Source organism: Camelus dromedarius, chromosome X, assembly GCF_036321535.1.
Source record: "Camelus dromedarius isolate mCamDro1 chromosome X, mCamDro1.pat, whole genome shotgun sequence".
In the NCBI taxonomy this organism is placed as follows: domain Eukaryota; kingdom Metazoa; phylum Chordata; class Mammalia; order Artiodactyla; family Camelidae; genus Camelus; species Camelus dromedarius.
The window spans coordinates 77375556-77389089 of NC_087472.1; the positions used below are offsets into that span (position 1 = coordinate 77375556).

General features: G+C 47.1%; 1 protein-coding gene and 1 long non-coding RNA gene across 2 annotated transcripts in view; one reads left to right on the forward strand and one right to left on the reverse strand.

The window, feature by feature from the left end:
• Window positions 1-7530, forward strand: GPKOW (G-patch domain and KOW motifs). The gene is made up of 11 exons (XM_010996852.3): window positions 1-472; window positions 1260-1414; window positions 1514-1638; window positions 3487-3596; window positions 4387-4597; window positions 4977-5109; window positions 5774-5897; window positions 6101-6224; window positions 6317-6386; window positions 6992-7077; window positions 7172-7530. The coding sequence occupies exons 1-11, from the start codon at window positions 303-305 to the stop codon at window positions 7304-7306; spliced, it is 1443 nt and encodes a 480-aa protein (XP_010995154.1). The 5' UTR covers window positions 1-302; the 3' UTR covers window positions 7307-7530.
• LOC105103291 (uncharacterized) overlaps window positions 7340-13534 on the reverse strand; it is a 15712-nt gene continuing 9517 nt past the window's right edge. Inside the window, exon 4 of the long non-coding RNA XR_838452.3 lies at window positions 7340-7463. This is a non-coding gene — a long non-coding RNA (uncharacterized LOC105103291). The remainder of the gene's footprint in view (window positions 7464-13534) is intronic.

Genomic DNA, 13534 nt, shown 5'->3' on the forward strand with positions numbered 1-13534 from the left:
GGCAGAATAACGAGCACACAGTAAACGCCTACAGGAAGGAATCAATACTTGGCAAGAACGAACCCACCTTCTATCAAGCCTACCTCCTCCAAGAACTACATTTCCCGGTATGCTTGGCGCCACGCTCTCCTGTGACGTAAAAAGAGCGGCAATTACTTCCTATGGCCCCTTAGCCTTTGACCACCAGTGCCGCACTGTTTCACGGGTAAAGTAGTTCTAGCGCTCGTGGTCCGCCCCCCGGAAAAGTGAGAACAAACTAAACTTCCCATCAAGCAGCGCTCCGGCCTGGGAAGAGGGGCAAGATGGCGGACGCTGAAGATGGTATATTGCGGCCGGCGAGAGCCTCCAGCGTCCCAATTTCATTCAGCTTCAGTCGAGTATCTGCCCGGATTCGGCTGGCGGGAGACGGCGCGGGTGCGGCTCCGGAGGATAAGGATTTCTTGAAGACCGTGGAAGGGAGAGAGCTACAGAGGTGAAGCGCTGGGTCTTTCGTCCGTTGGAAACCAGTGCAGTGGGTGCCTGCGGGAGAGTGGAATCAGAGTTGATTGTCTTGGTGACAGTGGCCTGTAAAGCCTAAAGCACTGCGTGAGGAAATTTCGTGGAAGCGAGAAGGCGGGAGTTAGTAGGAGAGGGGGGCGGAAATTGGACCTGTTGACCCTAGGGGTTGAAAGGAGAGGATATAATCCTGAAAGGGAGTGTCTTTAGGGCTTGGGGGGCCCTGAGGAGCCTGCGTTCTGAAAAAGGGAAAGAGGGGAGAATGACAGGACTCCTAGTGTCCCAGCTAAAGCGGTGGGGCTTGTCCAATATGGCAAGCGGGATGGAGCGGCAGATTCAGGTTGGAGGAGACCCCCATCAGCTTAATTGGGAAAGGAGAGCCTGATACAGGGACTTCCAGAAGAGAATCAACCATCCAGGAGGCTGGTGTGGAGCCTGGAGCTGGGGAAAGAGTCCAGGCTGAAGATGGTGATTTGTAGGTCATTGTGGAAACCATGGAAGTGGGTCTTGGGGTGAATAGAGGGTCCAGAACTGAGACCGGTTCCTCAGAAGCATTGATATTTAAGTTGAGGGTGGGGCAGAGAATCCAAAGAAAGCCTCACCAGCGACCTAACAGGAGAGCCAGACAGAAGAAGGGAGGGGTTGAGTGACTTGGGGCTGAGGGTGAGTTTGGCTCTTGTGTTTTTCCCCTGAATGAAGGGGTATGGCTCAGAACCCACTGATCGTGCTGCTTCCCCAACTTCACCCCTCTGTGTCCACATCAGTGTGAAGCCCTCAGAAGCCCCCAAGGAACTTGTCATCCCTTTGATCCAGAATGGCCATCGCAGGCAGCCACCCACCCAGGCCCCTGGACCATCCATACATCCTGAGGTCTTGGCGGATGGAATGCTGTCCCAAGCTGTGAAGGAACTCATTGAGGGTGAGTGCTCCCTCCTTTGCCTTGCCCTAGTGAAGGAAGAAGGGGAGGAAAGCGGAAGGATAGGGTGGGACCTCATTGCTCCCTCCCATTCTTCCTTAGAATCCAAGAAGTCTCTGGAAGAGAGAGAGAATGCGGGTGTCGACCCCACGCTCGCTATCCCCATGATCCAGAAAGGATGCACCCCCAACGGGGAAGGGGCAGACAGCGAACCCCGGGCTGAGACAGTGAGCTGGCCCCTTGCCTCCCTCCTTCCCCAGTCTCTCATTACCCTGTTGGCCAGGCCGGCCTCCCTGAACACAGAAGGAAAAGTCTGTGTGTGTACTAGAGGCCTGCTGCCTCTCCCTTCCTCCTTTCATCATTTTTGGAAGCATTAACAAGTGAACAAGTACTCGGATTCTGGGATTATCTGAATGAGACGAGGAGCAGAGGGAACAGGAAATGGAGAAATCCTGAGAGTAGACTCTGCCTGGAGTGTTTGAGGAACACCAGGGAGACCAGTGGAGCTGGAGTGAGGGGTATGGGTAGTTGATGAAGTCAGAAGTCAGCCACAGTGAGGACTTTGGCTTTTACTCTGAGTGAGTTGAGAGCCATGGGAGGGCTCTGAGCAGAGAAGGGACAAGACTTATGATTTGACAGGCTCTTTCTGGCTGCTATGAGCAGAACTAGTGAGCAAAGGTGGAGGCAAGGAGACCAGCAGTCCAGGCTAGAGAGGATGGAGGCTCAGGCCAGAGCAGTAGGAGTGAGGTCAGGAAGGACAGAGAGGGTTTAGTGAGAGATGGCAGAGCAGGGTGAATGCTCCTAATGGCAGTGATGACCCAAACACTGGCATGGTGGCAGGAAATGGCATGGGAGCAGGTGTGGTGTGTGTCCATCAGTGAGGCAACTTGTGGTGTGTTTGCAACAAATATAAAGAATTGAAGGACTGATGATGGGAGGTGATAACACGAGAAGTGAGGGGTGTGTCCACAGAAGTAACCAAGTCTGTTTTTCATACCCATGGACCCTACTTTTCACTCTTTACTCACAATTTTTTTTTTGCAATGCTTCCTTGGTTCCTAGTTCTCCTATGGCCCCAAACCACTCTCTCTTTTGACTGAACTGTTCTCATTGGCCTTCAGACATCCTCTGGTTTCTTTCATCTTAAAAAAAAAAGACCTTCACTCTCTGTCCTGTTCCAGCTTTGGCCTCCTTTCTCTCATTTTCCCTCCTCTTGTAGCCTTCCACACCTCAGTTGATTACAGTTCCATCCATCTTCCTCTCACTTAGCCTAAAAACCTTAGGGTCACCCTTGACGCCTTTTATTTCATACCCTGTGTACAATCTGTCAGCAAAATCCTGTCATCTCCTTTTTCAAAATATATCCAGAGTCAGACGACTTCTCACCATCACCTCTACACCACTCTGGTCTGAGCCACCAGCATTTCTCATCTGGACTAATGCAGTAACTTCCTCTCTGGTCCCCTTTTGGCTGCCATCCTATTGTGGCTTCTGCCCAGCTCTCCTCAGCCTCCATATCTGTTTCAATCAGATTGACTTTCATGATGCTCTTCATACATAGATCTTGTCCTGCCTCAGGGCCTTTGCTCTTACTGTCCTCTCTGGAGCGCTCTTTCTTCTTATATCCTCAGAGTTCCCTCTGTCATCTTTTGGTCTCTGCTCAGATGTCAACTCAGTAACATTCCCTTCGCCATCCCTCTGCATCCCCTTAACCTGCTTTATTTTTCTTCACATACCATATCACTATCTGACATACTGTTTTATGTATTTTATTTGTGATGTCTCCACAACTAGAATGAAAGCCACATAAGGGCAGGAGTTTTTGTCTCTTTCGTCCACTGCTTTATCCCCAGCACCTAGAACAGTAGCTGGCACAGAATGAATCCTTTATAAATATTTGTCAAAGGACTGAATGTGGAGGAGTAAAGTGAGGGATAGCAAGAGGAAATCAAAACTCACCCTTGAGTTGACTGGGAAAGAAGCCTCAAGGGTCACCCCATGTGTGATAGCGAGCACACTTCAGAGGGCCCACTGTAAGCCAAACCTGACCATCCTTTCTGTGCCTAAACTCATAGGTGCCAGAGGAGGCTGATTACGAGGCAGTCCCTGTGGAGGCCTACGGGCTGGCTATGCTGCGGGGCATGGGCTGGAAACCTGGCGAGGGCATTGGCCGCACCTTCAATCAGTGAGTTGTAGGGTAGGGGCAAGGGGACAGCAGATGGGCCAGGGAACAAGACCTGCATGGTTACCACCCACCCAGAACCATCCAGGCAGGGAGAGGACGCATTTCCACCCTAAGTATTTCAGTAGCCCCTTCCACTACTGTTCAACCTCCTTTTGCCCTTCAAAACCCCATAACCTAACAAGATCTCATTTATGTAAAGATTGCCTGTCTGGGCATCAGCCTTCTCAGCTGAAAAATGGGGATAATAACAGTACTGACTTCCCAAGTCTGTTGTGACAGTTAAGTGAAATGATGCACATTAAGCACTTTACAGTAAGCCCTGGCCCCAGATAAGCACATACTATATATTTGCTATTGTTATCACATGGGCTTACGAGCCCTTCTTCCACAGTTTTAAACTCCCCAAAAATCTGAAAACCAAACTTTTTTTTTTCCATAAAACAATTGGTAGTCAAGTGTAACCTGAATTGACACTGAGTATTTTATGTTCTGTTTCTTCTGCTTGGTGAATAGTCATATGGTTTCCCCTGTGGAAATATTAGTATATTTGGTTATTGGAACCTGCCTCAGATCCTACTAGAGATACTGTGTAATAGAGGGTATGCACAACATGTTATTAGGTTAAACCAAATGAAATTGCCATTTCTGTCCTAATATGAGTTTGGCAAGGATATTCTTGAACATATTGATAGGGTGGGATTCGGGCAGTGGTTGGGGGTAGGGGTGGGGAACGGGGCCTTGAAGACAGATGCATCCCCCACAACAAGCCCATATCCTGTGTTCCCTGCAGAGTGGTGAAGCCTCGTGTCAATGCACTGAGGCCCAAGGGGTTAGGGCTGGGCGCCAACCTGACTGAGGTCCAGGCCCTGGCCCCCACGGGCCCCCACCGGCTGCCAAGGCCAGATGAGCAAGAGAAGGATAAGGAAGACCAGCCTCAAGGACTGGTGCCTGGAGGAGCTGTGGTGGTTCTTTCTGGCCCTCACCGTGGCCTCTATGGGAAAGTAAGCAACCAGGATGTGCCTGGAGCCCGAGACAGGAAGCAGGGAAGATTGATGTGAGGGTCAGAGGGCAGAAGAATTGGGTCTTGGGTAGGAAAGCTGGAAGTCTTTGTCTTTCAGGCCTTCCTGGCCCACCGCCTCATTCAGTAACTCAAGACTATTTGTTGGGCCTGTCTTGAGCCTCAGCTTCAACTAAAAGGGAGAGAATCCTTATGCCACAAGTCCCTGAGGATTAGATACTTAAAATAGATCCAAGCCCCACGGTCTGCTGGGGGAGACACAGGGGTGAGGCCTATCAGAGGTAGGGACAGACAGTTTGGTTTTAGGACTGTGGGTCAAGTTCACTCAACCCCTGCCTCCCTTCTTCCCCACAATACTTTAGGTGGAAGGCCTCGATCCTGACAATGTTCGAGCCATGGTCCGTCTGGCCGCAGGGAGCCGCATGGTGACTGTTAGTGAGTACTGCCTGCGGCCTGTCTCCCAGCAGGAGTTTGACAAGAACTCCTTGGATCTCAGTGAGTGAGCCTCTTACCTAGCTGGGGAAATTGTAGAAGCATTCCTGGGGGTGGTAGGGCCTATCTTGGGGGCAGAGGTTAGATCCGCAGAGGGGTGGAACAATGGACTGCTGGCAAGGGTGATTTCTGGTCACAGTTAAGAAGTGAGAATGAACATAAGTGGTATATTCCATTTAATTGAAAAAAGATTGATCTATTAACTCTTTAGCCTCTTTCTGAGGCGGGAGAAACAGATGTGGAAACCATTCCCTACCCTTGGGAGGTCTTTATTTGGGGTGGTGAACCTCTCTTGCTAGGGAGTGAGAGCAGCTAGGACTAGATGGTGATGGGGAGGAAGGCATTTTAGGCATATCGGTAGGATGGGCCAGTTTGGCTCATGGGAGATGGGTGCTGTCAGCTCTCCAGGACTCCCTAGCCCATACTAGGTGGTTGGCTCAGGTAAGCACTGTCAGGACTGGCTGGGATGGTTGAGGAAGGCTTCCTGACAGAGGCCGAGATGGTTGAGAGGAAGGGGAGAGTGTTCTAATAGCCCAGGCAAAAGCTTGATGGTAAGAGGGAGCATTTTGGCAGATGGAAGGTGGTCTGAGGCTGGGGTGTGGCCTGGAAGGAAAGAGGGTGAGATACCGAGGCTCTTTTCTGGTTCTCCCCACACCCCCTTGAACAGGCCAGGTGAGCAAAACCTCAGGGCAACAGAACGGAACAGCCTCATCACGAAAGGCTCTTCGGAATCAGGACCTCCACGGCCGGCAGGAGGACTCAGAGAGGAAGCGGAAACACCTTCCAGACCGGTGGGACCCTGGGCATCTGGGATGGGGGTAGGGGGAAGACCATGGTGAGGCTCCAGTCAGAGAAAGCGTCCCCAGGGCAAGGCACTTGCCTGGAAGGAACTAGGAGTAGCATTATGGGTGGGTTTCACAATATTGGTGAAGGTGGTGTGCCCAGAACGTGCCTCTGATAAAGAGCTAAGCCTCCTGTCGGCCCCTCTCTACAGACAGGATGGGCCTGCAGCCAAGAGTGAGAAAGCAGCCCCCAGGAGTCAGCACTGGTTGCACAGGGACCTGCGCGTGCGGTTTGTGGACAAGCTGCACAAGGGTGGCCAGTATTACAACACCAAGGTGGGAACCCCGCACCTGCGTCCGCTTCCTCCCCCAGGGACTGGGCCTCCTTAGCTCTCTGACATTCTCATATCCCCTGACCCTCTCCCCAGATGACAATTGAAGATGTCCTGAGCCCAGATACTTGTGTGTGTCGGACAGATGAAGGCCAGGTCCTGGAAGGTGAGTCTGAGGGATGGCCACTGGGTTGTCATCCTGGACGCTGATCAAGAAGGCTGTCATAGGCCAAGAACCTGGCCCAGGCAAAGGCTGGGAGGGTGGGTTTTTTGCAATGCCCAGCATCCTCTAACAGAATGTCAGACACCTCTGTGATGGTGAGTATCTGAGCCCCACTTTCTCCATCTGCACAGTTAACACCTGTTTCTCCCCCTCTGTGACTGGTGCCTTGTAGGGATGTGTGCTCTGTGTGCAGGGCAGGGCATACAGCATGCCTATGATAAATGGTGTCTGAGGTGTATTTTTCTTTTAATTTAAGTATAGTTGATTTACAATGTTTCAGGTGTACAGCAAAGTGATTCAGTTATATATGTATGTAAATCTGTTCTGTTATCACCCCCAGCCATCATCATCATATATAAATGCTCTCTTTATTACAACTATTCCCAGGAACCACTCGTTAGGTTTCCTCATCCGTGAAATGGATGTGGGGAACTCCCATCTGTTAGCAGGTACAGAGTAGCTCCAGGGAACACAGGAGAGGCCCTTCTGATAGGACCCTGGCTGGGCTGCCCTTGCTGGGGGCCTCACTCCCCTCTCCTTGTCTGCAGGCCTGAGGGAAGACATGCTGGAGACCCTGATCCCTAAGGTCGAGGGCAACCGGGTGATGGTGGTGCTGGGGCCACAGGCTGGAAGGGTGAGTCCCAGACCTGGGAATGGGGGGTAGGGGCACACAGGGAATGTCCCAGGGTCTGCATTGGCCTTGCTGATTCCTCCCGCCCCTACTCTAGGTGGGCCGTCTGCTGGACTGGGACAGAGAGCGGAGCCGGGCTCTGGTGCAGCTGCGGAGAGAGAATGAGGTGGTAAAGCTTCACTATGATGCTGTCTGCCAGTACGTGGGCCCCAGCGACTCGGATGAAGACTGACCTGTGGACACACTCCCATCCCCCAGGCTGTTACCAGTCCTGCACGGTGTGGAGAGACTGCCTTCACGAAGGTGGGGAGGTTGTTGTTCTGCCCTCCACTTTGCAGCGCAGCCCTGGGACAGGGTCAGGGCACAAGCTGGATGGACCAGAAGGGAGGCTAGAAGCAAACCAATATTTACCAGAAGTTAGTGTATAATAAAAACCATTTCAAATACCAAGTAAAACGAAGAGATCGTAAGTGGTGTGCTGCGCTGTGAGAGGAGGCGGGAGCCAGGCTGATTGAGGTGGGAACTATTCCATTTTTCAGCCCCACTGCCTTGCTTGGGCAGCTAGCCAAGCGGAAGGATCCATTCGCTCCCACACTCACTGTTGGAGTCCAGAAGTTATGAAATCTGTCCCCAGCAGGTACTATGAAGTCTGGAAGGCCACATCCCTGGACAACTTCCTGAGCAAGAATCTAGCAGGCTCTGCTCTTACTCTTGGTCCAGAGCAGATGCCCAGAGATTATCTTGAGCCTGTGACAGGGGTCAAGAAGAAGGGAGGCTTCTACCCACCAAGGGGATGTGTTAGCACTACTTTCCAGAGGACCCAGTTAACCTCGGGGCCCCCATTTTAGTCCCAAAACTTTGGCTTGAAAGTAAAAAAGTTTTGTCTGTCTCGGGTAGAATTTCCCTGGTTGCTTCAGGTAACTGGATTCTCAAAAAGGTTATTGTCAGAGAATCCTTTTTCCTACTCAGTGGCCTAAGATAAAAAATCAACAAAGGAAGAAAAAAAAATCAAAGGAAGTCAGAGTTTTAGGCCCAGCTGTTTCTAACTCATCCTTCATCACTAAGTCGTTGATGTAATTAGCTGTATTTGAGTTAGATCTAGGCCTCTGGTATAAACTGACACTTCAGAACATGGCACAGCACTGGAGAATTTGAATAGTTCTTGTACAGGATGACATGAGCTGCCGTCCCTGCTAAGCTGAGGCAGACTGCTGTTTTGAGCCAAAATAAGCAAGGTATAGAAAAACAATGAGTTGGCCAGACCAATGGCCATATACCCAGTAAGGCAAGGGATGATTAGAAAACCTTCCAGCATAGTAACCCCCATATGAGGGACACTGGCACAGACTGATTTACTTTTTTTGATTGTCCCTAATTAATTCCAGAACTCACCTGTTTTCAAGATTAGCCAAAAAGGGTTGTTAAGGCCGACACTGGAGAACAAATTCCCACCCCAACGCCCCCAGTTCCTCCAGTTCTTAAGTCATCATTGTGACTGCACACACTGCCCTGGAACTGCAGGCTGACGTGTATTTTTTTTAATTTAAGTATAGTTGATTTACAGTGTTTCAGGAGTACAGCAAAGTGATTCAGTTCCATATATATATATATACACGTGTATATATATATATATATATATATACACACATATATATGTACATATATATACACACATATGTAAATCTCTTCTTTTTCAGATTCTTTTCCATTATAGGTTATTACAAGATATTGTATAGCTCCCTGTGCTATACAGTAAGCTGAGTTGTATTTTTAATCTTGGGAAAGGTTGGGAGTTCTAGAGGTTCCCAGTTTGGCACGTCCAGGAGTCAGTTTCCTGCGCTGTCATGTGTGAAGCCTAGTCAAGAAGGCCTCCTCCTAGGGTTGGGTATTAGCTCAGTGGTAGAGTGTGTGCTTAGCATGCATGAAGTCCTGGGTTCAGTCCACAGTACCTGCATTTAAAAAAAAAAAAAAAGGCCAGGGAGTGGGGTGGGAAGGAATAAACTAGGAGTTCAAGATTTGCAGATATTTTATATATATGGTATATATAAAATAGATAAATAAGTTTATACTGTATAGCGCAGGGAACTATGTTCAATATCTTGTAGTAGCTTAAGTGAAAAAGAATATGAAAATGAATATATGTATATCCATGTATGACATTGTGCTGTACACCAGGAATTGACACAACATTGTAAACTGACTATACCTCTATAAAAAAAAAGAAGGCCTCCTCCTTTCTCCAAATCATAATAAATTTCTTGGTAGTGCCCTTGAGAATGATATAAAGCTCTCTAGGGAAAGGCATTGTCCCTCTGGGTCTGCCCTGCAACGTGGCATCACCTGGCAGTTTCAGACAATCCCTCCATCTCCTCCATGTGCCATGACACTTAAAATAGATCTTGCATCAGATTCCAATCTCCTAGAGTTAATGTTTCTCCCGAGCCTGCCTTTGGAAATGGGACCTGAAGTTCTTGAATACGGCCCGGTGTCCAGAACGCCTAGCCCATGGCAGAACGCCTGGTCCCCCAGAGCAGATGATCAGATTTTTTTGTGTTTCCTCAGAGAGGATCCCTCCTGATCCCTCAGTTTGAGAACAGAGCTCCTTAAGTTCTGGAAAATGTAGACAGCATCAGGAGGCTTTCCCAATCTGCGCTTTGTTCATTGTGCACAAAGACTTGGTCCTAAAGACCCTTTGAGTCTGCGCAGCTTTCTCGGCTGTTACCCCTTGGGCAACGGTTACTGCAGCAACAGCTTTTGTGAGCCCATGAATTCTCCATGGACCGCTCACAAGCCGAGGACCATGACCCATACAGTTTATCCAGACTGGCTTCTTCCACATCACAGGGACTGAGCAAGATGTGGGTGCAAAAGCATCTGCCTCTTCTGCCAAGTCTCCAGAAGCTTCCCTGGCAGGGTGCTGCCTCTGTTTAAAAAACTATCCAGACACTGAGCCAGGAATTTGTGGCATCAGACTCGAGAAGCAGCTTCTTTCTCTGCCTTTCAGAGAGAAGTGAATTATTTGGGTGATGGGGACTACTGCCTGGGGCTGAGCTTGATGGCGGGTATATACAGGTAGGCTCTCATTTCTGACATTCCTTCCTCAGCTGGAGGATGCTCCCCTCCATTCCCACACTGGGGCCTTTTAACTCCCATGTTTGTAGCATCACACAGTGAGGTGAAGTGTCCAACAACTTGGAAAGCTACGTGAGGGGGACTGCGTCCTCACCAGGTGCCCCTATGGTTCCAATTCATTCAGCAAGGATCTCTGGAGCCCCTACTGTATGCCAAGTACTGTTCTGCAGGCTAGGGATACAGTAAAGCATACATCATTCATTCAACAATTATTGAGTCCCTTCTTGATGCCAGGCATGATTTTCTAGCTACTTGAGATAAAACCATGAACAGGACAAAGATCCATGCCCTTGTGGAGCTGATATTCCAGTGGGTCTGGGAGATAATAAGCAATAAGCAAAAGAAGTAAATTATCCAGTATGTTAGAAGGTGCTAAGAACCATGTAGGGGGAGGGCAGGAGGAAGTACAGCAGGGTAAAGGGGATCCAGAATGGGCAGTATTCATAGGAAAGTTTTACTGAAAAGGTGACATTTGAGCCAAGATATGAAGGAAGTAAGGGAGAGTCATGCACTATCTGAAAAATGGTCCAGGTGGGGGAAACAATGCAAAGGCCCTGTGGTGGCACCATTGCTGGTGTGTTTGAGGAATAGTGAGGCCAGTGTGGCTGTATGGGAGTAAATGAAAGAGAGGGGAGCTAGGAGGTCGGGTCCGAGAGGTACTGTGGTGCTTCAAGGGCCACTCTCACTGTTCTGACAGAAGTGAGAATCCTAAGAAGCCTCCATGCAGCCACTGCCAAAGACTGATGCCCCACTTCCCCCACCCCTACACAGCCACACTAAATACACCTGCGCTTCAAGTGCCTTGGTCGGTCTGGCTGATTTCCACTGTCCAGAACTGATTTCTTCCAGTGGGGCTGCTGGAACTTCCTGGAAGGCTTACTTCTCCATCAGTGCCAGTGGGGTACCTTCCTCAAACTTGGGAAGCAACTTCCTTCCCAGGTCTCAGAGGGATCCTCAGCACCTGATGTCCACGTACCCCCGATCTTTCACCGCTTACCTGGAAGAGTTATCACCTGAAGATCACCAGACACCACCAGCTACAGAGAAGAGGCACTAAATGTATCCGGTTTCCCCACGGCATCTCACAAGAGGACGAAATGCCACAACTTTGCTCACTAATCTTTTGGTTGTACTGATTTTCCTCATAACCTCATCCCATCCTTATCTTCAAAAGTTCTTTAAGTCATTAGGGAACTGCAAATTAAAACAACGAGATACCACTACACACTATGACAATGGCAAAAATCCAACAAACTGACAACACCAAATTCTGGTGAGGATGCAGTGCAACAGGAACTTTCATTCATTGCAGGTGGGAAGGCAAAATGGTACAGCCACTCTGGAAGACAGTCTGGCTGTTTCTTACAAAACTAAACATACTCTTACCATATGATCCAGCAATCACGCTCCAAAAGAGTTGAAGACATGTCCACACAAAAACCCGCACATGGATGTTTACAGCAGCTTTATTCATAATTGCAAAAACTTAGAAGCAACCACGATTGTCCTACAGCAGGTGACTGGATAAATAAACTGGTACATCCAGACAGTGGAATATTATTCAGTGCTCAAAAGAAATGAGCTATCAAGCCACGAAAAGATATGGAGGAATCTTAAAGGCATGTTACTAAGTGAAAGAAGCCAATCTGAAAAAGCTACATACTGGATGATTCCAACTCTGACATTCTGGAAAAGGAAGTACTATGGAGACAGTTAAAAGTGGTTGCCAGGAGTTAGAGGTTGATGGAGGGACGAAAAGGCAGAGAACAGAGGATTTTACAACAATGAAACTATTTTGTAGGGGGTGGGAATAGGTCAGAGGTAGAACACCTTCTTAGCAGGCATGAGGCCCTGAGTTCAATCTCCAGTACCTACATTTAAAAAAATGAAATTTTTTGTTTTCTTTTTGTTTTTTCTGTGTGTATATGTATATATTTTTAATTGAAGTATAGTCAGTTTACAATGTTGTGTCAATTTCTGGTGTACAGCATAATGCTTCAGTCAGACATGAACATACATATATTCGTTCTCATATTCTTTTTCACCATAAATTACTGCAAGATATTGAATATAGTTCCCTGTGCTATACAATATGAACTTGCTTATGAAACTATTTTGTATGTGACTCTAATAGTGGATATATGTCATTATACATTTGTAAAAACCCATAGGATGCAACACTAAGCATGAACCCTAATGTAAACTATGGACTTTAAATGACAATGATATGCTGTTGTCAATGAGTGTAGGTTCATTGATTGTAACAAATGTACCACTGGTGGTGCGGGATGCCAATAGTGGGGGAAGATGTGCATGGAGGTGGGGGCAAGGATATATTTTCCACTCAATTTTGCTATGAATCTAAAACTGCTTTTAAAAAAGAAGGCTGATTCTTTTAAAAAGCACTTTAAGAATCTTTATGAAAATTAGAGCTCCATCACCCCTTTTGCTTTGCCATATTCTATTAGTAGATTGTTTTTAAAAAGCAATTCTTTACATATTCTGGGTATAGATACTTTATCAGATACATGATTTGCAAGTATTTTCTCCCAGTCTGTGGCTTGTCTTTTCATTCTCTTAACAATGTCTTTCGAAAAGCAGAAATACTCAATTTTGATGAAGTCAGATTTTTTAGTTCTTTTTGGATTGTCCTTTTGATGTCACATCTAAGAAATCTGTGCCTAATCCCAGATCACAAAGGTTTTCTAGAAGTTTTAGAGTTTTAGATTTTATGTTTAGATTTTTGATTCATTTTGAATTAATTTTTGTGTATGGTGGGAGGTATGGAGACAGGCTCATTCTTTTAAGTACGGATATCCAACTGTTCCAGCAACATTTGTTGAAAAGACTGTCCTTCCTCCACTGCATTGCTTCGTGCCTTTTTCAAAAATCAGTTATCCACCACAATGAAAAGAAAAAAATCAGTTGTCCACATATGTATGGATTGATTTATGGATCTATTCTGTTCTATTGATATATTTGTCTATCTGTATATCTATCTGTATGTTTTAATAATAACTGTAGCTTTATAATGATTCTTGAAATCAGGATTAGCCCTGAAACTTTGTTGGTCTTTTGCAGAGTTTCTTTCTCTTTTGCAGAGAAAAAAAAGATAAATCTTTTGTCAGATTTCTCCCTGAGTATTTCATATTTCCTGATATTATTGGACATATTTTTAAATTTAAATTTCTAATTTTTCATTGCTAATATATAGAAATACAATTGATATTTGTACATTGCTCTTGTATCCTGTAACCTTGCTAAACTAACAATTTTATTAGCTTTTTTAAAATAGATTCCATTGGTTTTTCTATTAGATAATCATGTT